The 26,041-nt window shown below is 49.7% G+C and overlaps 1 protein-coding gene across 2 annotated transcripts in view; it reads left to right on the forward strand.

Annotated features, from left to right (window-relative positions):
* LOC135811230 (tripartite motif-containing protein 2-like) overlaps positions 1-26,041 on the forward strand; it is a 154,794-nt gene that overhangs the window by 26,182 nt on the left and 102,571 nt on the right. For both annotated transcript variants that reach the window (XM_065324427.1, XM_065324428.1), the window contains exon 6: positions 21,021-21,176. In XM_065324427.1, coding sequence (XP_065180499.1) covers positions 21,021-21,176 — 156 coding nt within the window. The remainder of the gene's footprint in view (positions 1-21,020; positions 21,177-26,041) is intronic.

The following is a 26,041-nucleotide window of genomic DNA, read 5'->3' on the forward strand; positions in this document are numbered from 1 at the left end:
TCTGCTGTGTATGCTGTGGAGCTCAGTACTCAGCAGTGTGCCAAGTGCACTCAGGTATAATAAGGTGATCATGTGTGTACAAAACTTGTATTGGTAATAACTTTGGCATACATTAATATTTTTCAACCAAATTTTCTGTGGTGATACATTGGGTTAGTTGTCATCGATTTCCAATATCAAATTTAAATTATGAGCTGAATGACGTCATCAGTGCTACTTTTTATGTTCAGATTTCAACCCAAAACGCGGAGAAAACGAAAAATAGTAAGGCCACAAATCCTGGTGAACTGGATAGCCTTTGGGCCCTAGATAAAGGATATTGGTGGATATTGTACATAGATAACAACATTTCGCTGGAAACCAGTATCGACTTGTTTCACCATACTCACTGTACACATTTAGTATACGAAGCTGTCGTACCTCGGGGTCTGTTCAGACTCACCACCGCGATGAACGGGTGTTTAGTATCGATATCCAGCACATTCCCGCTTGCTGGGGTGTACAGCTAGCCAATGCAACAGCTCTCATTCGCCAAAGACATTCCCCACGCTCCGCGTTTATGGATGAAGCTGTCATTGCCGTTTCAAAATAGCCGACATTGTCTCTTACACATAAAATTACTGCGCTGTACATGTAGTGCATCACACCAGCAATCTGCTGTAGATCTAGTACAGACAGTGCATGCAGCGAGCCGAGCATGCGCACTTGAGTAGGGTACTTGACTCCCACGCGCGATCGCTGGTCACAACTGTGAACTGAGTCTGTACACCATGGTACACGCGACTGTGCTCGTGTCGTTGTGACTTGCAAGTGCACTCTGTACTGCATGCACTGATGTACTGTATGACTACACGACTGGACAGGAACAATGCAAGTGCAGTTTTCAGTGCGTGGACTCGGCTACTAAAACATTTTGTGGAAGCAAACAAGCCTTCTTTATGATCCTGGTCATTTTTCTCAATCGACTCTGCGCTTCCAGCTAGATGTGTCCGTGCGGTATTGCCCAACTAGAACTGTAGTCCTCACATGCCCCAGGTCGCGAGGAGCTAATCACTTTTGTCAGCAGAACTCCTGCTCGGGACTCGACACATTTATTCCGTCCGATGTCAACCCCGCTGCGAGTGGGGAGCTTCATGCCCACGATAAAAGAGAACGTCATGATATAATTATTTTGAATCCTTCATCAGAGAAAGCTATTCGAGCTCAAAACGACACAAGACAATTGCCATGATAAAGATACTCGTACAGATCGCGATGTGACTAGCCTCAAAAAGTGCTGCAAAAGACTTGAAGTCTTTTTCAAAACAAGATTGTGAAAAAAAGGTGAGCGCTCGAGTGCGGCGAACACGGCCAAACGCCATGTTTTCCTTGGTAACATGACGTCAGCCACATTATCATCATGGCGAGTTGCAGCGCTGATCTTGAAGTACAGCGGCACCAGAAAAGTGTCCTTATTCTACCTGAGCAGCAAGAGCCATGCCACAGCAGAGTGTCCGGAATTCCGGACGCTGACAACCAAGTGCCGCTGGGACCTGGTCAAGCGTGCCAAGCTGTGTAGCTGTTGTTTGGAGCATGGACACTGGGCGCGTGAGTGCCAGAATCTGGAACGTTGCCACTGTGGAGAGAGGCACCACTCACTTCTGCACTACAGCAAGTCAGTGCAGCCACAACAAGCTGCAGCGCAGAATCCTGCTAGGATGCGACCAGCAGCTACGGCACCTCGGCAGGAAAGTTCTCACCATGCTAGTGTCAGCGTGCCGCAGACTACCGCTTTAGCTACCGTGCCAGTGAAGATTATCGGCCCGAATGGCAAGTTGGCAATCTGTACGGCCATGCTGGACTCAGGCTCGACTGCAAGCTTCATACGGGAGGATGTAGCCCATGAGGTGGACATGGCAGGTGAAGTTCACATGTTGAATACATCCACGATTGGTGCGCAGCAGACCTCCGGCTATCGGGAACTGGTCAAGGTGCAGATGGAATCCATTGAAGGAACAGTGTCATACCCGCTCAAGGCATGCGTATATGATCATGTGGCCAAGAAGACGCAGGTCGTCGACTGGAGCCGGTACACATCCAGCTATGAGCATCTGAAGTTCATTGACTTTCCCGAAATCTCCAGCACCACGGTCGACCTCCTGATTGGTCTAGACGTCATTGATGCCCACGCATCACTCGCGGAGTACAGAAGCAGCAGCGGTGGACCAATTGCCCGCAAGACACCACTGCAATGGGTGTGTATGGGCCCAACGCCCGGTGTGCTCAGTGATGATGAGTTGTCCGTCAACTTCGTGCATGCTCTATACGGCGAATGCAGCATAGACAGCCTGGTCCAGAATTTCTGGAATCTGGAGGCAGTCGGTATGAAGCTCGAAGGCACCTACATCACCCCTGCAGAGAACCTGGCTGAGGAGATCGTTGAGAAATCTATCAGCTTCCATGATCAGCGAGTCACCATGGCAATCCCATGGGTCCACAGCAACGGCGAGCCTGGTGTCACCGCTAATCGCGCCATGGCGGACCATCGCCTGCGCATGCTAGAGAAATCGCTGGACAAGCGTCCAGTGATGAGAGCAGCACACGGCAAGGTCATACGTAGCCACATTGACAAAGGCTATGTGCGCGCAGTGTCGGCAGCAGAGGTTGAGGCAGGTGGCGACGACCAGTGGTTCCTGCCGCACTTCGCCATTGTACGAGACGACAAGGCCACCACGAAGGTACGTGTCGTCTTTGATGCTGCTGCCAAGTATAACGGCACGTCGATCAATGAGTGTATGTTCCCTGGACCCTCTCTGCAGAATGACCTAGTGAAAGTGCTTATGCGGTTCTGCAAGGAGCCAGTAGCGCTCACGGCGGACATTACCGAGATGTTCCTGCAAGTCGTGCTGGCTGAGCAAGACCGCCGATATCATCGTTTTGTGTGGGACTTACGCGTATACGAGTTCCAGAGGTTGGTGTTTGGCATCAAGGCGTCTCCGTACCTGGCGTACAAGGCGCTACAAGTGGTGTTCCGGGAGACAGCCGACAAGTATAACCCAGCCATGTTGCAGATCGTTGACCGAGACATGTATGTGGATGGTCTGCTGCACTCTGCTGTCTCCGTACCAGAAGCCATCCGCACACAGCAGACAGTACAGGACAACCTTGAGCAGGGCAGCTCCCACCTCCGCAAGTGGCTCAGCAATAGCTCGGAGGTGATGGACGGCGTACCGGAAGCTGATCGCTCACCGCAGCTCGTAGCTAGCATCCATGATCATGATCACTGTGTGCTACCATCAGTCAAGATGCTAGGCGTGATGTGGTCGGCAGACCACCTAGAGGGTGGTGGTGTTCCTGCATATACACCTTGATCCTAGAGGGTGGTGGTGTTTCTGCATATACACCTTGATCCTAGAGGGTGGTGGTGTTTCTGCATATACACCTTGATCCTAGAGGGTGGTGGTGTTTCTGCATATACACCTTGATCCTAGAGGGTGGTGGTGTTTCTGCATATGCACCTTGATCCTAGAGGGTGGTGGTATTCCTGCATATACACCTTGATCCTAGAGGGTGGTGGTGTTCCTGCATATGCACCTTGATCCTAGAGGATGGTGGTGTTCCTGCATATACACCTTGATCCTAGAGGGTGGTGGTGTTCCTGCATATACACCTTGATCCTAGAGGGTGGTGGTGTTCCTGCATATACACCTTGATCCTAGAGGATGGTGGTGTTCCTGCATATGCACCTTGATCCTAGAGGGTGGTGGTGTTCCTGCATATACACCTTGATCCTAGAGGGTGGTGGTGTTCCTGCATATGCACCTTGATCCTAGAGGGTGGTGGTGTTCCTGCATATACACCTTGATCCTAGAGGATGGTGGTGTTCCTGCATATACACCTTGATCCTAGAGGGTGGTGGTGTTCCTGCATATACACCTTGATCCTAGAGGGTGGTTGTGTTCCTACATATACACCTTGATCCTAGAGGGTGGTGGTGTTCCTGCATATACACCTTGATCCTAGAGGGTGGTGGAGTTCCTGCATATACACCTTGATCCTAGAGGGTGGTGGTGTTCCTGCATATACACCTTGATCCTAGAGGGTGGTTGTGTTCCTACATATACACCTTGATCCTAGAGGGTGGTGGTGTTCCTGCATATACACCTTGATCCTAGAGGGTGGTGGAGTTCCTGCATATACACCTTGATCCTAGAGTGTGGTGGTGTTTCTGCATATACAACTTGATCCTAGAGGGTGGTGGTGTTCCTGCATATACACCTTGATCCTAGAGGGTGGTGGAGTTCCTGCATATGCACCTTGATCCTAGAGGGTGGTGGTGTTTCTGCATATACACCTTGATCCTAGAGGGTGGTGGTGTTTCTGCATATACACCTTGATCCTAGAGGGTGGTGGTGTTCCTACATATACACCTTGATCCTAGAGGGTGGTGGTGTTCCTACATATACACCTTGATCCTAGAGGGTGGTGGTGTTCCTACATATACACCTTGATCCTAGAGGGTGGTGGTGTTCCTGCATATACACCTTGATCCTAGAGAGTGGTGGTGTTCCTGCATATGCACCTTGATCCTAGAGGGTGGTGGTGTTACTGCATATACACCTTGATCCTAGAGGGTGGTGGTGTTCCTACATATACACCTTGATCCTAGAGGGTGGTGGTGTTCCTACATATACACCTTGATCCTAGAGGGTGGTGGTGTTCCTGCATATACACCTTGATCCTAGAGGGTGGTGGTGTTCCTGCATATGCACCTTGATCCTAGAGAGTGGTGGTGTTCCTGCATATACACCTTGATCCTAGAGGGTGGTGGTGTTACTGCATATGCACCTTGATCTTAGAGGGTGGTGGTGTTCCTGCATATACACCTTGATCCTAGAGGGTGGTGGTGTTCCTGCATATACACCTTGATCCTAGAGGGTGGTGGTGTTCCTACATATACACCTTGATCCTAGAGGGTGGTGGTGTTTCTGCATATACACCTTGATCCTAGAGGGTGGTGGTGTTCCTGCATATACACCTTGATCCTAGAGGGTGGTGGTGTTCCTGCATATACACCTTGATCCTAGAGGGTGGTGGTGTTTCTGCATATACACCTTGATCCTAGAGGATGGTGGTGTTCCTGCATATACACCTTGATCCTAGAGGGTGGTGGTGTTCCTACATATACACCTTGATCCTAGAGGGTGGAGGAGTTCCTGCATATACACCTTGATCCTAGAGGGTGGTGGAGTTCCTGCATATACACCTTGATCCTAGAGGGTGGTGGTGTTCCTGCATATACACCTTGATCCTAGAGGGTGGTGGTGTTCCTGCATATACACCTTGATCCTAGAGGGTGTTGGTGTTTCTGCTGATGTTGAAAACTCGGATTCAAGCAGAGTCTAACGTGAAGCGTGACAATTTTTACTCAACTTTTGTCTGGGTATGAGTGTTTAAGGGATATCTTGCTAGTGTATAACAGTGTGATGAAAAAGTAATCAAACTTTAGAAAAGAATAAGCTACAAGCTACAAGCTCTTCTCAAGCAACTTTTACCCAAATACCGTAAAGTCGCACCAGGCGAAATAGCACGTCATAGTACATTTGAGACCAGCGGGAAGAAGATGCCGACGTCCACTAATTTAGTATCTGTGCACACGAATGTTCTATGTGTGTGACTCTGTCTGCCAGCTATGACATCAAACCCTGTGGTTCCATGCCTAACATGTAGGTAATGCTGCAAAGTTTGAATGATGTAGGTTGAACGATCGCGCCGCGAACCATACTTTTTGAAATGCTCTTCATAGTATATCTTCCACCATTGAAATTTCGAATTTCTTGCTGAAAGGGGTGGTTTGCAACCTCGATATGGCTTGTTCCAGGCATACTTTGGAGCCAAACCCTGTTGAAGTAGTGGCGGGGATCTGCCCTGCAAGTGCTACAACAACAAATGATTCGATATGAGAAAGCGTGAGACCGCGAATCTTGGTTGAATATTGAGTATTTCAAGCCTTTTTAGACGAAGATGGAGTTCATTTTGGAGATGGACGTTGTGGCAAAGGACATGGGTTCCGACTTCTGGCGTCGGGTGAAGCCAGGGATCATTTGTCCAGTCAGGTCGGCAGCCTAGCCATCGGTAAGCGTGTGTTTGGAACCCGTTCTGCTCGATGTGGTAGATCTCGAACAATTATGATATCGCACAAATTGAAGTCTGTATCGTACATACAGCATTTTATATTGAGAAAATCTCAAAGTGTCTCCTTGTGGCCGTCCTATGCCACGAGAAAATCCAATCAGGCTGTTATGTGTGCTGCCTTCTTCATTGAATGTCCAATTCGTTTGAACAACAAACACAACAATCGAGGACGGCTTTGCAATGAAAAATGCAGCTTTACTGGAGCTGAAAAAAGAAGAAAAAACGTGCCCAGGACGAGACTCGTGTACACGCCTACTCTACCAGCAGGTTCTGTTCAGGAGGTCGCACATGTCACTGACATGCATCCTCGTTTCGTGTTACATGTAGCTGTGACTTTCGTTAGGGTTCACACTTTAAAGTCACAGGCTTTGTCTTCACCTTCTTTCGCGCCTGCTGATGGAGTTCTTGGCATGCAAGTGTTATAAGCTAGACGTTTTCACTGCAGTAGGGGGTTGGCTATAGTAGGCTGTAGTGCTTACGAGTTCGGTGAAAGGCTTCAAGCAATTGCGGCTTGGAGCCAGAGTTTTCTAACAGAGTTCTCTTGATAGTCGCGAGCTGGTCCTTTGTGTGGTTTGGGTGTGTGCCGAGGCAGGAGCACGCCTCTACAGAACATATTGGTAGCAGAGGATGGTTAATTAAGTCGAGTCGACCTCGTAAGTGCTGAACGTTCCACCTTAGCGCGGCTATGGAGTCTCCAGTCGAAGAGGACAAGGAGAAAAACAGCCAAGCCGCGGAGGACGGGACCGCCAGCACCGAGGAAGCAAACCACCGAGATGAACCAGCGGCAGTAGAGAACAAGCGCGAGAAGCTTAGCAAGCTGCTTAGAGAAAAAATGGTGGCTAAAAAATACTTCACCAACGTGCGGCGGACACTTCTCGTGCGCTCCATGAATGGTGGAGTGCGAGGAGAGCAAGCTAACGACGAGCTAGCCGAGCTAAGCTCACATTATGACAGCGCCACACAGTGCTATCATGAACCTGTACAGCTCAACCAAGAAGAGAAGCGTATGGAAGTAACGCTGCGGGAAGCGGAATTGCTCGAGGAACAATTCACCACCGCAACCGAGAGCATTCTGGAGGACGTACGTGGGCAGGTACGTAGTTACGCGGAGGAAACTGACTACCTGGGCGGTCACAGCGGCCTCACCCAGTCCAGGCTCGACGCGAACTAGCTTCGGAGGTCGGTTACGGGTACAGCGGACCTGCCGCAAGCACTATGCCCAGTTTGGTTGGAGCCCGGAGCACGCGCATGGCGGAAGTTCAGTTGAGGCCTCGGAGTCTACTGCTGCACGTGGACTAGCGTACGGCTACGGCTACCATGGCGTAGAGCAAGGCTTAGGTGCAGACCAGCACCGGGGAACGGAGTACGGTCTTGCTGAAGTCAGCGAAGACAAGTACAACTACAAGGCGGTCAGCGAAAGCGGACCGAAAGTCACCATGGGCACGGATGAGTTGCGACCAGAGACGCCGTTGGTCCACGGAGCGCTCACTCCGTCTAAGACACAGGTCAACGCGAGCAGAGCGGCAAGCGGCTCGCCTTTGTCTGCGGCTGCGGCGCAGGTTGGAGGGAGCGGCGCGCCAGCTGCTGCCGCTTTAGAGTCTGGCGCCACCGGGCATTTGGACAGCGCGAACAGAGCGACAAGCGGTCCGCCTTTGTCCGCGGCTGTTCCCCAGATGAGCGCGAGCAGCGCACCACATGCGTCAGATCCAGAGTCTGCACCTTTGCCTGCAACGCTATTAAGCGCAACCGGCAGGCCGCCTGGATCCGAGCCTGCAACGCTATTCAGCGCAATTGGCAGGCCGCCTGGATCCGAGCCTGTGCACGCGTCGGAAATTCAGCCCAGCGCGGACAGCGCACAGCCTGTGACCTCTGCAGGAACAGCGCCATGGGGATTGATCAGCGCACACACCGCGAACGGCGTTGGAGCGATCAGCATGACCAGCAACCTACCTGTGTCACCGGCTGAAACGTTAGCACTCCAGATTGCCAGCGCCAACAGCGCAAACGGAATGAGGCCAGAGATGCCTGCATCCCAGCAGACAGTCAGCGGAAGCAGCGCAATCGACAGGCTGCCTGGATCATCCGTACCTGCAACGCTATTCAGCGCAATCGGCAGGTCGCCTGGTTCCGCGCCTGCCACGCTATTCCAGCAATCCGTTGACACCCGCCACACCACTACTCAGTCGCCAGTAATTACAGCTGCGTCTCGGCAGTGGGCTGGCGCCAGTGGTGTGGTTGGCGTGCACACTGTGCCAGCAGCTAGTCTGTGGAACCCGCCCGCTCCACAGGCCATGGGTTTGCAACCAGCAGGTCGACTGCCGCACCAGTACCGGTGCCATCAGTAGCACCAGGGCAAACGCAGCATCAGCAGTCATCGGACAAGATATTCCGGCGGCTGAAACCCATACACATTCCAACGTTCACAGGCAACAAGAGACCCTATCGTGCCTGGAGAGCAGCCTTCATGGCTTGTGTTGGGCAGACGAGCTCAAGTCCGGAGGTGAAGCTGCTGCACCTGAAGCAGTATTTAGGTGGAGAGGCATTGGTCACCATCGAGAGCCTAGGCTACTCGGCCCATGCCTACGAAGCTGCCGTAAACCGTTTAGACAGGAAATTTGGTGGCGAGCAGAGGCAGAAAAACCTCCAATTTGAGGAAATAGAGTCGTTCCCCACCCTCCGAACAGGCCGGCCTGGAGACCTGCAGAGATTTGCCGATTTGCTTGATGTGCTGATAGTGAACATGGCGGATGCAGGCAAGGATTATGAGCTGGGCGATGGTCTTCTGTTCCGACAGCTGCAAAACAAGCTGCCGATGCCCATGCTGACCCAGCTTAACCGTTGGCGTCACAACAACACGAAACCCAGCAGTGTACCAACGCTATTGGAATGGGTGACTCTCGAGGCAGAATTTGCTACTGGAGCAGCGGAGATGGCCCACAGAGTCAGTTCTGCGGATGGTCATCATGCAGCGGCGCTGCCGACTAAACCAGCTCCTGCAAGAAGTCGGCCAACGTTCGGTGGCAGCTCCGGAGCCCACGCATCGTCATTCCTGGCCTCTGGTCAGAGCGCTGCCAAAATCCAGTGTGCAGTATGTGATGCGCCTCATCACACATGGAGTTGTGACATCTTCAAGAGCGAGTCGCCCAGCAGGCGGTGGGAAACAGCAAAGAAGAAAGGCCTCTGCTATAGGTGCCTTGGCACTGGACATTGAGGGACATCCTGTACCAGAAACAGGAAGTGCGGTGTCAGTGGCTACAGTCAGACACATCACCAGCTGCTTCATGATCGTCAACCGCAGCAGAAACGGAACCTGTCTGAAGCAGCCATGAGCGGTGATGCAGCATCGTCAAGCACTCCCACAGTTTCAATCAGCACAAAAGGGGCAACAACATCTGCAAGAGAGCCAGCCTCTATTAATTGCTCCATCCAAGCATGCAACATCACGGAAGGGGAGCCGGATCTGGGAGAAGATCGGCCACAAGGAGTACCATCGGTCTCGCTACGCATCCTCCCGGTGTCGCTTGTGCATGAAGGAGTACGGCTACGGGTTAACGCTATGTTGGACGATTGCAGCACTACCATCTACATAACCACTGCAGCTGCCGGGCAGTTGAGGGTGGCAGGAAGACCGCAGCAGGCATCATTTTCTCTTCTGAGCGGGTTGATGAAAACATTCGTCACGACGCCGGTCAACATCACAGTGGAAAGCGCTGACGGAACATTCCAGTCCAAATTAACGGTGTTATCTATTGACAACATCGCAAGCAACTTGAAGGCCGTTGACTGGGCGAATGCGGCAGAGCAATGGGACCACCTGCGAGTTGTTCCCTTCACGGCTCTCACCGAGGAATCAGTGGACCTTCTAATTGGCAGTGATCATAGTGAATTGCATTCTTGCTGGTAGGAAGTCAATGGCAAGCCGGGAGAGCCGCTAGCTCGCAGAATGCCATTAGGTTGGACATGTATCAGAGCTGTATTGAACATTGATGATCGACCAACCCGTGACAACAGCACCTACTGTGGCGTACACCTGAACCGGCTTAACACCTGTTTGCAACGGGAAGTTGATCAAGGCGGCATCATCCCTGAGCCTTCCTGGCACATGAAGGACCGCAGTGTGAAGACTTAAGTTGATCAGTCAATGCGGCAACTTGACGGGGCTGGACACGAGATTCACCTTCAGTGGAATGGCCAGAAATCACAACTGGCCGACAATTACAGCATGGTATTCAGCGACTGCATAGAGCCGGACCCTAGGCTGCAGCAAGAGTTACTGGAGGTGCTACTCGGATTGCGGCGGCGCAACTCGGCAACCATCGTCGGTGATATTCGGGAGATGTACTTTTCGAAGTACCTTCAGATTCGAAATCACTCCGAGGACCAACCGTACTTGCGTTTCTTGTGGCGACCACCGGAGAGAAATACTCAACCAGACGTCTGCCAGTTTGAGCGGCTGGTCTTTGGCCTGAATGTTTCGCCGTCCAACGCCCCTATTGTGACGCGGGAACATGCATTGAAGTACCTGTCGACTCGCCCGCTAGGCGCCAATGGTATGTTGAAGTCAACATTCACGGAAGCTACTCCTGATGCAGTAGCCAACGATAAACTGGCAGTACAGATGTACCAACAGTTGCCACTGATCTGGGATGAAACCGGCATAAAGGCACGGAAGTGGCTGAGTGACACGCCTGCCGTTTTAGCCGAGATATCCGCGGTGGACCGGCTGTCTGCACTGGAGCTTAATGATGGAAGCCTGCCGACGATGAAGACTCTCGGTGTAAGATGGGTAGCGTCGCATTGTTCATTTGCTGTGTTTGTTCAACAGCTATAAGGAACAATGCCATTGTCGCAAGAGGATCAATATCAATCGGGCCTTGGCTGTTGGAGATATGGTACTAGTTCTTCATCCCGACACGCCACGAGGGCACTGGCCGTTGGGAAGAATCACGGCAGTCTTTCCTGGTCCAGATGTACATGTACGAGTGGCTAAGGTGCTTGTGGGCGGCAAGGAGAAGACACGCCCTATCACGCGACTATTTCCGCTTGGCTTGTGCTAAAGCCCCTGGTGTCACATTGGCTAGGTGACAACAACCAGCCGGAGGCGTTTGTGAAACTGATTTCAAGGAAAGTTTGATTCACTATTTCTTGAATGTGTTCACATTTGCTGTATTACTTCAACAGCTTTTCGGAATAATGCCTTTGTCGCATTGGGAATTTGCTTGTTGAGTTGCGATTTGCTTTTCGATGTTACTTTTCAACATATCGGGAAGGGGAGAATGTTCAGGAGGTCGCACATGTCACTGACATGCATCCTCGTTTCGTGTTACATGTAGCTGTGACTTTCGTTAGGGATCACACTTTAAAGTCACAGGCTTTGTCTTCACCTTCTTTCGAGCCTGCTGATGGAGTTCTTGGCATGCAAGTGTTATAAGCTAGACGTTTTCACTGCAGTAGGGAGTTGGCTATAGTAGGCTGTAGTGCTTACGAGTTCGGTGAAAGGCTTCAAGCAATTGCGGCTTGGAGCCAGAGTTTTCTAACAGAGTTCTCTTGATAGTCGCGAGCTGGTCCTTTGTGTGGTTTGGGTGTGTGCCGAGGCAGGAGCACGCCTCTACAGAAGAGGTTCTGTAGATGTCCCTCATAGATGCGTAAATCCGCATGACGGTGTATAAAAGCTGGGGCTTAGATGACTTTTGGGGAGAATTTTGCAGGCTTCTACATGAGACAGGCTTCTATATAAGACAGGTATTTCTATGTATGGCAATGCTAAAACCAGACTTGTGTGGCAACAGTGCATCTTGAAAATCAGGCTTGTATTCACCAAAATGTTTCTTTGCCTTGCCTTGTAGTATTTTGGCTCCTGATCACGATGTTGTACTTCATCATTTTCCCTGCGATGACTGGAAGTGGGTGAATACCTGAAAGGAAGTTGCCCAAAATTGTCCCGAAGTACCGAGTGATGTCGCGCAGGACTTGACCTCCACATTCGTCGTCAAAAACGAAGTCAAGCCTATGTGCTGGTCGATCGAGCCAGCTGTTCCAATGTACCATGATGTACAGTGCATGTGTGCCTTTTGAACTCCGTGATCCAACCCAGATGGCCATATGGATACGTTGTACTGAAGAAGAATGCCAAACACCCAAGTGCAGCAGCCAAATCAACATGAAAAAGGAGCCGAGTGTTCAAATTTGACTTCTTGCTAGATGATCTAGTATTATTTTGTGAGCACGAAAGTACGTCGATGTTTTGAACTTTTCAGGTGAGGAACAACACGATGATGAGTGCGTATGCAGAAAACAGTACACCTACGGCAGGCGATAAACCCAACAACCTGAGCCTCAAAGGAACGCAATGTAGCTTTGTGGAGGCAATTCATCTGTCGATGTTGCTGATAGGGCTGCAACGGGTAGGGGTTTGGTCGGGCAACGAGTTCTGGTATTTCCATCCGGGTAGGACGGGTACCCTATCGGGTATTTTTGACATCGTTTGTACTGTGAGTGTGCACTTGTGCTACATAGAAAGTTTACACTAAGCACATAGCCATGCTTCTCACATGCACCGTTGCAAAAACAACGTACTCCCACTACCCGATCGGGTTCTCAGGAACAAACTGGAACCTGAATACCCGCTCTGATTACCGGTAGCACAGGTACCCTGCTACCCGTTGACACCCCTAGTTGGTGAAGACGGAGATGACAAGCTCCGACGTCTTTCATTTCAGAGCCGCGTGGGCTGCATCGCCACCTTCGATACAACAAAATCCTTTACAAGTACGAGGTATGTGTGTCACGCTAACAGCAAACAGACATCCTTCTACTCCTTCGTAATCAGAAAAAAACTAAGAGCTAACTGGAGCTTTGCAAAGGAAGTACCAGTGCCACATACTGCTGTTGACTTTTGTTTGTTTTGTCCCCTTTGGACGTTCTCATTGTGTACAACGTACACATCAGTGTCCGAGTTCAGAAGGCACATGTGCACCGTACATCGGACAGTTGGCACGATCACCAGCCTATGGGCTGGACTTCGTTTTTGGCGACGAATGTACTCGTGGTGGTCAAGTCCGGCGTGACGTCACTCGGTACTTCGGGACAATTTTGGGGACCTTCATTTCAAGTTTTCACCCACTTCCAGTCACCGCAGAGAAAAACGAATAAGACCATCGTGATCAGGAGCCAGAGCACTACAAGATAAGACAAGTACTTCCTCCGTTCAACAAAACTTCTTTGATTTTTTCCAGTTTGGTCCAAAGCGATCTATGGCTGCAAACACGCTTTGCAGAGTGGAAAACAAAGCAGCATATCTGAGATAGTTATTTGCAGATGTCACCCGGCTCATTTCAATTTTAAAAAGCAGTCCAGCCTCACTCTTCGTCTGAATCTGATAGCGGCTCAATCCCTGATGACATCGAGTCTGCATCCTGCTGACTTTCACCTCCAGCGCTGCCAACTTTTGTTCCGCAGCCTTTACAAATTGCCGAGACACGATTTGTTCATGGAGATCGCCAAGTTCTTTGCTCCAACTGTGAGCTTCACGACCTTTGCTGTGGCGCTGGTAGTTGTGGTCTCCGCCACGCTCCAGAATGACATGGAAGAAGCCATACATACACGTCTGTCTACAGGCTGTGGAAGAACACCAATTCGTCGACATTGAGATCGGGACTTTCCGCTGGCTGAACAAAAACCTTAATGTCGAACGCTTTTGATTTCCCCTGCCCAACAAATCCACGCGCGTTGATTTTGGCTGTGTGCGGACCTGCACCATTGTGCTGGTGCAGCAGTGGCTGGCCGGCTTCTGGGCACTTCTTCAAGCCACACGGCCTTTCAAACTGCTTCTCATTTTCACACTTTGGTGTCATGCGCCTGGATGGGAGTTGTGTTCTGGTGATATCCTGTCCAGAAACGGTTATGCTTCACCGATTTTTTCGAAAGGACTTCATACTCTCAGAGGTTCAAATGCCTGTAAGATCAATGGCCAACACCACTGATACCTTATGTAGGGGATGGATTACGGACATATTAATGTCTAATGCCAACCGAAATATCATGACAAGAACACAAAAAATGCAACGACATTTTGCCTTAACGGATGAAGGAAATAATTATTGATGTATAAGAGGAGGAGCCTAAATGCTGAAAGTATGACCAACAGCCTTCCTAAGGTCACGATACATTTTTAGACAAGCACACCTGTTCAGCCGTCACCAGCAATACGGAGAAACGTACATCTGTGGAATATCTTTTTAAAATTTTAACAAAGGGTTGGTTCATATCAGCCAAATTGGCGCCGACCGGGCGGTGAGCCAGCTCCCGATCCGTCCGGCATACGGTTCGAGTACCGAATCTACTACAAAGTAGTACAGAATGCGCCCAAATGCTACCACAGGTTAGTCAACTGAAGCTTGAATTCCCTCTTTCTTCAGTAGTTCAAGGGCTTTTAGTGATGGCCACTCGGTGCTACCTTTTACTGGAGATTATGAAATTACTTCTACACCTTTTATTGAAGTCTAGTAAGCGATGTTGTCGAATTTATCCATGCAACCGTCGATGATGTTACAAGAACTTGCCAATGTAATCTTCACATTTTTATTAGTTTCAATTATATTTTGTCTCATAAGTTGCACAACTGACAAGCAGAGCAACCGTGAAGGACGGGTTGGTATGCTGACTTGCTATGCGATCTTGAAGCGACTACAAGAATGGCAAATCTCATTTTTACCTTCAATTTAGGAAAAATTAGGACGAGCCTTGGTTTGAAATTTTGACAAAATCTGGCTCCCGACACCGACGGTCCCCGGCGCGAACGGTTCACAAACCACTTTCGGTCAAAATTGCACTTGATCAATGCCGGAGCAAATCGCAAGAGTTCAGCACTGCCCAACTTTGCCGCCTTTGCCTTGCGATTATTTACCGTATGATTTTGTTACGACTGCACTAGTTCATATACAATGCGCCGGGTTTTGTGCACGCGCACATGTTGTCCAGGCGTCAGAGGCCCAGCCTCCCTGCCCATCCGACCCGCCACACACAACAACGAAACTGAACTGAGAGTTCTACATAATTTCTTGACAAGACGGAGACGGACAAACAAGAAGACCGGACACGACGAGGTAAACTGAAAACTGAAGAAAAAGACTAACATTTATGGCAGCATACGAGCATGCGCGCAACAAAACACAACGTATGACAATGACGTAACCGTTACTTGGATCATGTACAAACTATACATGCAACCAAAACAAGTCAAAGCAGAACGCAAAACAAACCAAAATAAACGAAAGGACCACAACAAAAAGAGCCATGAAAAGTCTTTCTACCGATACACAACATATTCCCCACCAAAGACCTTTTCAGGGTTCTACGAGGACTGCGAACACTGTGCCCTACGAGTATACGCCGCAAGCGTACTAATCAAGCTAACTACAAGAGGCAACAAATAAACAAATAAACGATCGACACGCCAACAAAACTCCAACGAAAGGCAACGTCCGACCAGGGACAAACAAATCAAACTCAAACAAATCGAGCAAACCGAACTACCAAACTCGAACTAACAAACAACTCGAGCAAAACAAACTAATCAACAACTCGAGCAAACCGAACTACCAAACTCGAACTAACAAACAAATCGAGCAAACCAAACCACTCAAAACAAATCGAATCAAACTAGTCAACAAATCACAGCAGGAGCACCTTCTAAACTCCGCGTCACACTCACATGGGGTTATTTGCTCACAATGCGTTTTCCTTCGCACCGTCCTTGTCGTAGGAACCAGCCACTCATCGCAGACGTTTATCCGACTTCGTCTACCCTCAGCGCATTCAGCTCCAACGACTTCCGTCGCACCAACCTCCGAGTCGTCGTCTTCACCAGCCACCTCGCGGGACGTCCCTGCCCTCAGCGCATTCAACTCCGACGGACCAGCCACTCCTCGCAGATGTTCATCCATTTCATCTGCCCTCAGCGCATTCAGCTCCGACGAGCCAGCCACTCCTCGCAGACGTTTCCTCGCTCAGCGCCTTCAGCTCAGACGACGTCGTTTCGGTGATTTGTTCACGATGCGTTTTCCTTCGCACCGGAGTTCCTTCCAGTTCCTCGTCTCCCTGACAATCCTGGCGTGATCGCCAAATTTTGTGCACGCGCACATGTTGTCCAGGCGTCAGAGGCCCAGCCTCCCTGCCCATCCGACCCGCCACACACAACAACGAAACTGAACTGAGAGTTCTACATAATTTCTTGACAAGACGGAGACGGACAGACAAGAAGACCGGACACGACGAGGTAAACTGAAAACTGAAGAAAAAGACTAACATTTATGGCAGCATACGAGCATGCGCGCAACAAAACACAACGTATGACAATGACGTAACCGTTACTTGGATCATGTACAAACTATACATGCAACCAAAACAAGTCAAAGCAGAACGCAAAACAAACCAAAATAAACGAAAGGACCACAACAAAAAGAGCCATGAAAAGTCTTTCTACCGATACACAACACCGGGAGCGGGTTGCAAGAGGCCCACTGCTGCGCACCGGCAATACTCGAACCAACCCTAACTTCAAGTTAGTAACTTGCCCATTATATTTGCACCAACGTGAAGTGTTGTAGGAACTTTTCTGCATGTTTGTCACAATTCCCATGACGTCAAGACCTCAGGTCGGCTGACGGAAAAAAGCCTCATCAACACTATGCTCCCACTATGCATTTTTTTGTCTTTGCCTGTGAGCTGTGATCTTTGTAAAAACAAGAAATCGTCTTCGCTTGGCTTCCCCTCTTCATGTATTATTACATACCTTCGGGTTGGGTGGTCTGTTACTTTGCGTCTTCAAGTTGGAGTAAGATCGGTACGTCCAATTGTCTTACCATTCTCATTAATCATCCTGTGATGTTCGGCATTCTTTGTTACCCCGCAACATAGCTTGTGCATATCTTTGCTGCACTTTAACTCCATTCATTTGGAACTTCGCACACCTGAGACGTCCAAGTTGGAAAGTTGTTGGTTGGTGCTTGGTACATGTGTTGGAGCTAGGTGTCTGGTCGTCGAATGTCTCAGTACCACTGTCAGATTGTGCCTTGTTGTCGCAGGTCTGCATAACTTTAATCTTTGACGCCCATTGCCAGAGACGATGATAGCGATACTACAACAGAAGCCGTACTAAGTTGTGCTGGGATTTCAGCATGCAACAGCTTGCAAGGCTGAAGAATTGACCACTATCGTGCTCTCGCGATTAGAGCCCTATATCGAATTTGCACCAGTCTCTAAGAGCCAGTGAAAAAAGAAACCCGTCTCTTGTATAATGCCCCCCCCCCTCCCCCACCCTCCCCACCCTGCCGGCTTGGAAGCAAGCTCATGTGCAAGTTTGGTGATCCTTTGATACTGCTTTTGTCCATGTCATTGAATTGGTGGTTTCAGAATCAAAATCACAGTTCTTGCTGCCCTTTCTTTTGATTGGTTGCAGTAAACTTTAGGCTCTGTTTCGTTGCTTTCTTTGCTTTTAACATATTACCCTCTCTTGAATAGTGCCCCGTCTGTGGTGGACATTAAAAAATAGTGCACTTATCGCTCGAGTACGCTACTACTCAAAGTGGTTTACACGCCACAACTATTTGACGTATTTTTTCTGACCAATGAATTCCTACTTGTTGGTCTTTTTTTCTCGATATTTTGCTGCACACACATAACACCACCTACTTCGGCATGCACTGGTTATTGGTAAAAACCCAGGAGACTGAAGGAAACGTCAAGACGAGACTAAGGTTGCGCTAGGTGGACCAATTTCAGAATTTTAATGACAACCATGTTGGTACTTTCTCCGACTTTTTTTGACTAATTTTCGCTCCTGTTCTGTTGCTCTCTGTGTGGCTCTCTCGGCATGAAAGACAGACAGATGACATTATTGGAACCATAGGAAGGCATGATTCACATTATCGAAAGACGACAGTCATCGCAAGGCAAGGATGTTGTGCTGTAAAGCAATGGGAGTGACGATGTTTTGCATTTTGTCCAACAGGCACATTGCCATGCAACAAAAGAACTGGGCTAGCTGCTCGTCGTTTACAGTTTTTGGTTCACAATGAGAAAGAGAAGGGCAAAAGAACTGAGGAGCAAGAATAGTATGACAGGGATAGTAGCTAGCTTTTCTGGAATCTGCGTGATCCCCGAAAACACCAGCCAAAGTGCGAACAGGTCAGCAGGATGTCAAAACTCCATAACGCAAAGAAGTGACTCACTTCGCTCAACACAGCAAAGCTAAAAAGTTCAAAATCGAAGTCGTCGCCTGCTACCGCGTATTCAACGTGGAAGATCTTGCTCTGTTCAGCAGCCTCCACTCCGATGTCTCCTTGGTCGCATACAAGTTGCAGTTGTGAAGTGATGGTACTACTACAATGCAGATAACATGCAAAATGTTTGGCTTTTCCTGTACGCGTCGTCGTTCCGGGGCACCCTCGAGAGCAGAGGCGATGAGTACCAGCGTCACCGCGGTCTCCCCCTAGATTTTTATTTATTTATTTACTGTTTGCACTTCATGTCACATAATGAAAATAGCCAATAAAAAAGAAGAAAAGGTGAAACCAACCACGGACCGAGAACAAAAATGCAAATCAAAGAGAGAAAATGAAGAAGAAAAAAGAAAGAGCGTTACTTACGAAGAGCGATGCTAGGGAAGGCACATGTGTAAACCATATACTTTGAAGTACTAGTAACAGCGACGACGATCTGGGACGCGGAGAAATGCCCGCCGGGCCTGGTACATGAGTATGATCCAGTCTGTTCTCTGCTATGCCTCCAACTGTTTCTGTCCCGCTCTATCCAAACTGCTGCTACATCGACTGACACACATTGTTAAGTCTGGCATACGAGCCATCTTCCAACTTCCCAGAAGGACCCCCACTGCTCCCCTGTTTGTCAGACTATCATTGCCTCAGCTCCACCAGTTGTACGTGCAACGTCTGCTTCTCTTCGTCTTCCGCTGCCTTCATGACAGAGCCAGCTCACTGTTCACATCCTACTACTCCCTCATTCCCACGGATGTGGACAGAAGTTGTGTCATGCGTGGTCAGGTCAGCCAGCTGCTCAGAGTCCCGTTCCTACCTGGTCCCTCAGGCCGTAGCTCTATCGCCTTTGTTGGCAGTACCACATGGAACTCTCTCACTGCTGATATTCGCGCTTGCGACGCACGCCATACGTTTCGAGCATTGCTGTCTGGCGATGATCTTATCTCCCTCCTCAACTAGCTCTCCGATGTTGTGCCCACTATGTCTTCTTCACAGATTCTGCCTGAACAGATGCTCATCAATTATGTTCTTGTCCTCTATCCTAGTCGAAATCCTGCCTTGCCCATGCATGACTCTCTTGAAATGCCCGTACTAGATAGTCTATAGAACAAGAATATTTCATATCAAACTTCTCTCATCAACTATGATAATACCCATTTCCTACCCCCTCCCCTTCATAAAATTAATAACTACTGTTTTCTTTCCTTTCATTTCATCTTCTTTTCCGTTCCTTTCTTCTTCATACACATTTTAAACATTTTCATCATATTGTGAGAGCCGTGGGCCAATAGCCCCGGTGAGAAGGCAGTCTTGCCTGTTCATCTGGTGAAGTAAAATACAGAAACAACAACAACAACAAGCTGCACTGTGACATGCGAGAACACATAGATCGACCTGCTACTTTGGTTGGTTCCAGCGGTGATGAATCGACTAATGGCAACTTAGACTGAGACTCTATTCCCATCAATCGGTCTTGCAGATTTTCGAATACATGTCCATTGAGTGTGTTGGAGTGTTTCCCTTCCAATAATACACTCTCGTCGAGCAGAGTTGCTCACAGAAAAGTCACGTGAAAAAGTCATGAATTTTATGTTTCCGGAGGACGTAATTTCACCACCAGCCCCCCCCCCCCCCCCCCCTCACACGAACACACATACATACACACATACACACATACACACACACTTGTACTTGTTGTCACTGCCAAAACTGGTCACGTGGGCTCCCCGGGAGAGGGGAGAGGGACCCGAAAGGAATCTTGGAAAAATGACTCAATTGGCTATTGAACCGCGCAACGGCCGACAGCCCCTGAAATCCCTAAACCTTCGGGGAAATCACCCTGAAATCCCCAAAAGTATACAAAACTCATGTATACTTCAAATAGAAATTATATGAACCCTGGAACCAACAAAGGTGGTAGGTACAACATTACACCTTCAAGCAGCCGAGCCCTTTGGCAACACACCCAACACAATCAGGCATAAGTGTACCCACCAACCGAACTAGGTGGCACCACACACACACACACACACACACACACACACACACACACACACACACACACACACACACACACACACGCACTCACGCACGCACGCATGTGCGCACACACACACACACGCACACACACACAAACACAAACACAGACACAAACACAAAAACGAACACACACACCGGTTCTGTCCTTTGTGGCTTCATCAATACAGCACTGGGGGAATGGGGCTCAGCCTGATCACAATGATAAGTGAAAAGCTGAAGAATTGACCAATACTACTCAGCCTGATTTACAGCGCACAGCTTTTTGAAGTGTTTTGTTTTCCCGTGCAGTGAATTCCTACACCGTTTCTTGATATGTGTTCCTTGTTAAGACAATACGTAATCAAACGCCGTGCACATAGCACGGTATGTTATGAAGACCACATGGATAACATATTCAACATTCATTATTATTTTTTCTCTCGTTATGTGAACAGATTGTATGACGAATACTGATTGGCCAACAAGCTAGTATGATTTTCACCCGGTCAGAATTGTTAAGTTATGAATATGATCTCTACTGTGTATCTACAGGTTGCAACACAAAATCACTATAGGTCCATCCACAATAGCTGTACATCATTTGGTAGCAAGGGTAATGGCAGGGTGCAGTTCACTGATCCATATGGCATCACAATCAGCAACGATGGAAAGGTCTTTATTGCTGATCTGAGCAATCATCGGGTGAAGGTTAGTTTATAGAAACCAGCAACCACATCTATCTCATTACACAATTTTCATCATCTTCTTGATGTATAGCAAGACATGTAAACTGCATCTGCAGTATTGCTCTACAGGAAGTCATTGGTCTGTTAGATAGTGTTATCAACCCACATTTCCTTACGATAGTTACTTCGGTTTTAAAAGTGATGACACCATTGGAAAGTGGGAAACTTTCTCTAGGATCCCAATATTCTATTTGCATATCGGAGCTTCGGGCTTCGAAATAACAGTGTATACCGACCTGAAATCGGGTTTTCCTTTGCTCGACATAGCAGTTATACTACAAATTGGGAGAAAAAATTTCGTAAAAGAAAACTGCCCGACACGTAATCCATCAGCTCAAACGCGGAAACTCTATCTTCTTCTTCACCTTTTTTTTCTTCGAGGAAGTGCTTAGTTGAAGTTTTCGGTTGTCTGAGTTTCGGTATGGAATGCGCACCTCAGGATGTTTTTTCTCTAGTCCAGCAGGCTCTGGGCCAAGCCTTGCGCCCACTCGAAAGGCGTTTGGCATCTTTGGAATTCCACAATAGTCGATGCGGGTGTGAAATTTGGAGTCCAACTCTAGGCAAGAGCATGACTCGCGGATCGTGGATGGTACATGTACCCCGTAAACTGATCCACTCCTGATCCCAGTTCCTTCACAATTGGCTAAGTCCTCTTTGGCGAGGTCTACTCTGCCCGCTCATGCTTCTAGAGCCGGTCTTGAGCATACGCGTGGCGGGTTCGTTGATGGCGACCTGGTAAATAATCCCACCCTGAAGTCACTTGCTGCTCGGTCCACCTCGAGAGAGCCACCTAGGCTACAACCTCTTCCCTCAAACCTGTGTGATCCTGAAGATCCAGCAGGTCTGGCACAATCAAGCCACCTGCCGCTTGTGTCTGGTGTGGCAACTGATGATTTGGACTCTCAGTCTGGTAGCACACATAGTCCGGAGTCCGACTGTGTGGGTCCCAATACTGACCGGCCAGTGGATGACGGGGATGAGGAGCAGAAAGGGTTTACCCGATATGTTTTGTACGAAACTGCCAAGCTTCCCAAGTCATGTCTTCGCTCAGAACTCCGACGCGAATCCGGGCAGGCATTTTCCCGCCGCTACCCTCGCCCGGACAATCCCGCTGCATTAGTCCTGGCTTAGGATGCGCAAGTCGCCCGCATGTTATATTCTGCTGACAGGAAGCCACCTCGTTCAGAGGCTCGGCCGGATAGGCCTCAGTACCTTACGCAGCCGAAGGTGTTGAATGTGGTGGATCCCGTTGTGCTTCATTCTTGAGGTACAAGCAAAACCCTGATTCCTGTGAGCAAGGTCAGCAGATGATCCAGGAGGCCACTACGGCGGCACTGCGGCTCCCAGTAGATGCTAAACAGGCACTCACCATAAAACGACGTTCCATCTGTTTATCTAAGATCCACCGCAAGCTCTCTATCCTAGCCCCAGCAGATCTTGCTAACCCTGGTTAGTCAATATTTGGCTCTGCCCAGAACGAGCAGAAAACTAAGTGAGCAGAACCGGACAAGGCCTGGGCCGATGTACGTCATACGCTGCCTGCAAGTCATGCCCATGTGGCTGGAAAAGACAGACGGCCGCAAAGCTTCGAACAAGACCAGAGGAATAGCAACACCAAATGCCGCAAGCCTTCGGAGGCTTCCCCTGTGCCGTTTTTTTTAGGGAGAGGAGCCCGCAGGAATGGGTGGACCTCCGCAAGCCATGTCCCTCACCGTCCACATTACTCCAAGAAGCCGCAGTGTCAACCCCGGTCACACCAACAGCCCGACAACAAGCACGGCCCTCCGAAGCCAAACAGCGCCTAATACGTTTCCTTCTAGAGGTGTGCTGGCAGGCACTACCACCAGAACTGCAGTGTGGATGCACCCAGTTACCCAAGTGGGGTTTGGACTGGAGGTTGGCCGCCTCGGAGGTCCAGGGACGTCCGAGCGGCCTATTTGGTGGTCAGACCAGACGCTGGCGTAAGCTGACCGAAGACTCAGAAGTCACGCAATATGTGCGAAGGTTTTGCCTGGAGTTCAGTCAAGAACCAGTCCAGTGGTGGAAGCCACTCCCCAGGAAGATGTCCTAAGATTTGACAGCAGTGGTGACAGAGGAAGTGGAGGCGCTGCAAGAGAACAATGCCCGGGAAAAGGTGCCCCTGGCACACCTGGCTTTTTCCGCCCACCGTGTGTACCGAAAAAGAACGGTATGATGCGCCCAGTGGCCGACTTGCGGGAATTGAACCGGCTTGTGCAATACCACCATTTTATAATGGAAGGTATTGCCACCATGGGGAAGGCACTGATAAAGAACGATTTTATGGTGAAAGTGGACCTAACCAACGCATACATGTCAATGCCAGTGCATCCAACCCTCCGTCGCTTCCTTTAGGTGCTGTGGCAGTGTCGGTAGTACCGATTAGCACCTGTCATGTTTGGCCTGGTATCTGCTCCACTGCAATTCACCAAGCTCCTTTAACCGGTGATCACCTGTTTCCAACTACAGGGTGTACATCTGGTCGTGTACCTGGACGATATACTCATCATGGCTAGATCATTTCAAGAGGCGTTGCAGCATGCGGCCAATCTCATTCATCTGTTGCTGGCCCTGGGTTTCCAGGTAAACTTCAGCAAGTCAGAACCTCAGCTCTTACAGGTGTTGGAATTTCTGGGATTCCAGATCAGTTCAATAGCCATGACATTAGAACTACCTACGGACAAGGTCCATCGCACGTTGACAACTTGCCGGAGCTTAATGGCCCAGAGTGTAACAGTTCCCTGTTATCGCTAACCTTATCTGCCCTCTAGCTCTGTATCTTGCACCTTTCCCTATCCTGTCAGCACGCGCGTTATCACCTTAGGGCACGAAGTGCCCTATATCAGTTGTGTTGCCTTGAGCAAGCATTGTCTTTTCCAAGAATACCTTCAAACGGTTACACTGGTAGCAGAGGATGGTTAACATTGTGTTCTTGGAGCTCGCCATTGTCGTGGCGATCCTTGTTTTTCTGTGTTGCTATTTAGGTTGGCCAGCGAGGTCCGTGAAGCCAGTCGCCAAGTCAGCGCCCGTCTGAGCAACCGACAACAACCGCTCCCTGTGCCGCCCGCTCATTCGTCCGGGAAGCCTCGGCACGCTAAGGAGCCGCCGATCTTCGATGGCAAGCCCTCGCAGTTCAAGGAGTGGGCTTTCTCCATTGAGCTGGCGATTCGGTCACTGGGAATCACCGACTCATCGGTGATGGTGGATTACGCAGCGGGCTTCCTGAGCGGCAACGCCAAGCTATGGCTCATCGCATCGTTGGATACGGGTGTGGAGTTCTCGACGTGGCCAGCGCTGCGTGAAGCCCTCGCCAAGGTGTACGGTCCGTTGCATCATCAAGAGCGGGTGCGACTGGATCTCTTCGCTGTCAGGCAGCACTCAAGCTTGGAGAGCTATGTCACCGAGTTCTCGCGCCTAAGCCTACAAGTGCCTGAGATCAACGAGCTGACCCGAGGACTGCTGTTCGTAAATGGACTGCACCCATCTGTCAAGACCCGGGTGCTGCGAGAGCACCCCACTGATCTGAGCCAAGCGATCAGGTCAGCGCAAACGGCGGACCAACAGCCGAACCCGATTCAGCACCGAAGTCAGCCCGTACGACCCCAAAGGCTAACACCGGAGGAGAGGCGTCACCTGAGTCGGCAGGGTGGATGCTTCGCTTGTCGGAAGCCAGGTCACCTAGCTCGGGATTGTCCCAGCAATCAACACCCAAACGCTGGTCGCCAGTGAAAAATGGCGTGCGCTCGCTGGCGACCAAGCAGAAAGCACCCAACGGTTACCCGGTTGACATACGCAACCGTTACAGCGTACTAGAGCTGGAAGAACCGACGCTGCAAGCTGATTCGGAAGATGTTGCCGAACAGGAATCCCATGTCAGCAACGTTGATATCGCAGTACAGGGCACGGAGCTTCCTTTGGAGCATGACCTTCTCCGTGTTGAGGGCAGGATCAACGGCCGCCGGGCAATTATGCTTATTGACTCGGGATCAACGCACGACTTCATATCGGAAGCTTTCGTGCAAAGAAACGGCCTTGTTACGGAGAGCAAGGACGAAACACTGAAGGTAACCCTGGCTGATGGCTCATCGACATCATCGGAACTGCAGAGGACCGGTCCGGTAAAGGTTATCGTGAAAGACTTCAGCGACACCCAATCTTTCACAGTTTTTCCGTTGAGCCGCTATGATGCCATCCTGTGGCATATGCCAGTCGTAAGCTGTCACAAGCGGAGCGAAATTACACTGCTGCAGAACGCGAAACCCTGGCGGTGGTGTTTGCACTGCGATCCTGGAGAATTTATCTATTCCAGCATTTTGAAGTTTTCAGTGACAGCATGGCCGTAGTCTACTTGAGCACAAAAGCCAATCTCACTAAGCGCGAAGCTAGATGGGTTGAATTTCTTGCAGACTATGACTTCACAGTTAATCACAAACCCGGCAAGGAAAATATGGCTGATGCGTTATCCCGCCGCCCTGATCTGCGCGGGTCAGCAATTGGCAATGTAGTTGAGGAAAAGGATTGCCCACCCATCCTACCAGCACCCCATTTGAATACGATTGAGTTTGCTTTGAAACTGAGTGATAGGGTTGCTGAGATGATTTCGGAAGCATATCAGAATGACGAGCAGCTTTCCCCAATAATTCAGCGGCTGCGCGGCGATTCCTCTGATAATCTACACGAGCAGTACTATTGGGATGAAGAGTCCAGGTACCTATACCTCCGTGCAGCACCAAACAATCGCTTGTGTGTACCCAAGTGTGCAGTAAGGCTTCAGCTCCTGCAGGAGTACCACGACTGTGTTACGGCAGG

Source organism: Sycon ciliatum, chromosome 3 (genome assembly GCF_964019385.1).
Source record: "Sycon ciliatum chromosome 3, ocSycCili1.1, whole genome shotgun sequence".
NCBI lineage: Eukaryota > Metazoa > Porifera > Calcarea > Leucosolenida > Sycettidae > Sycon > Sycon ciliatum.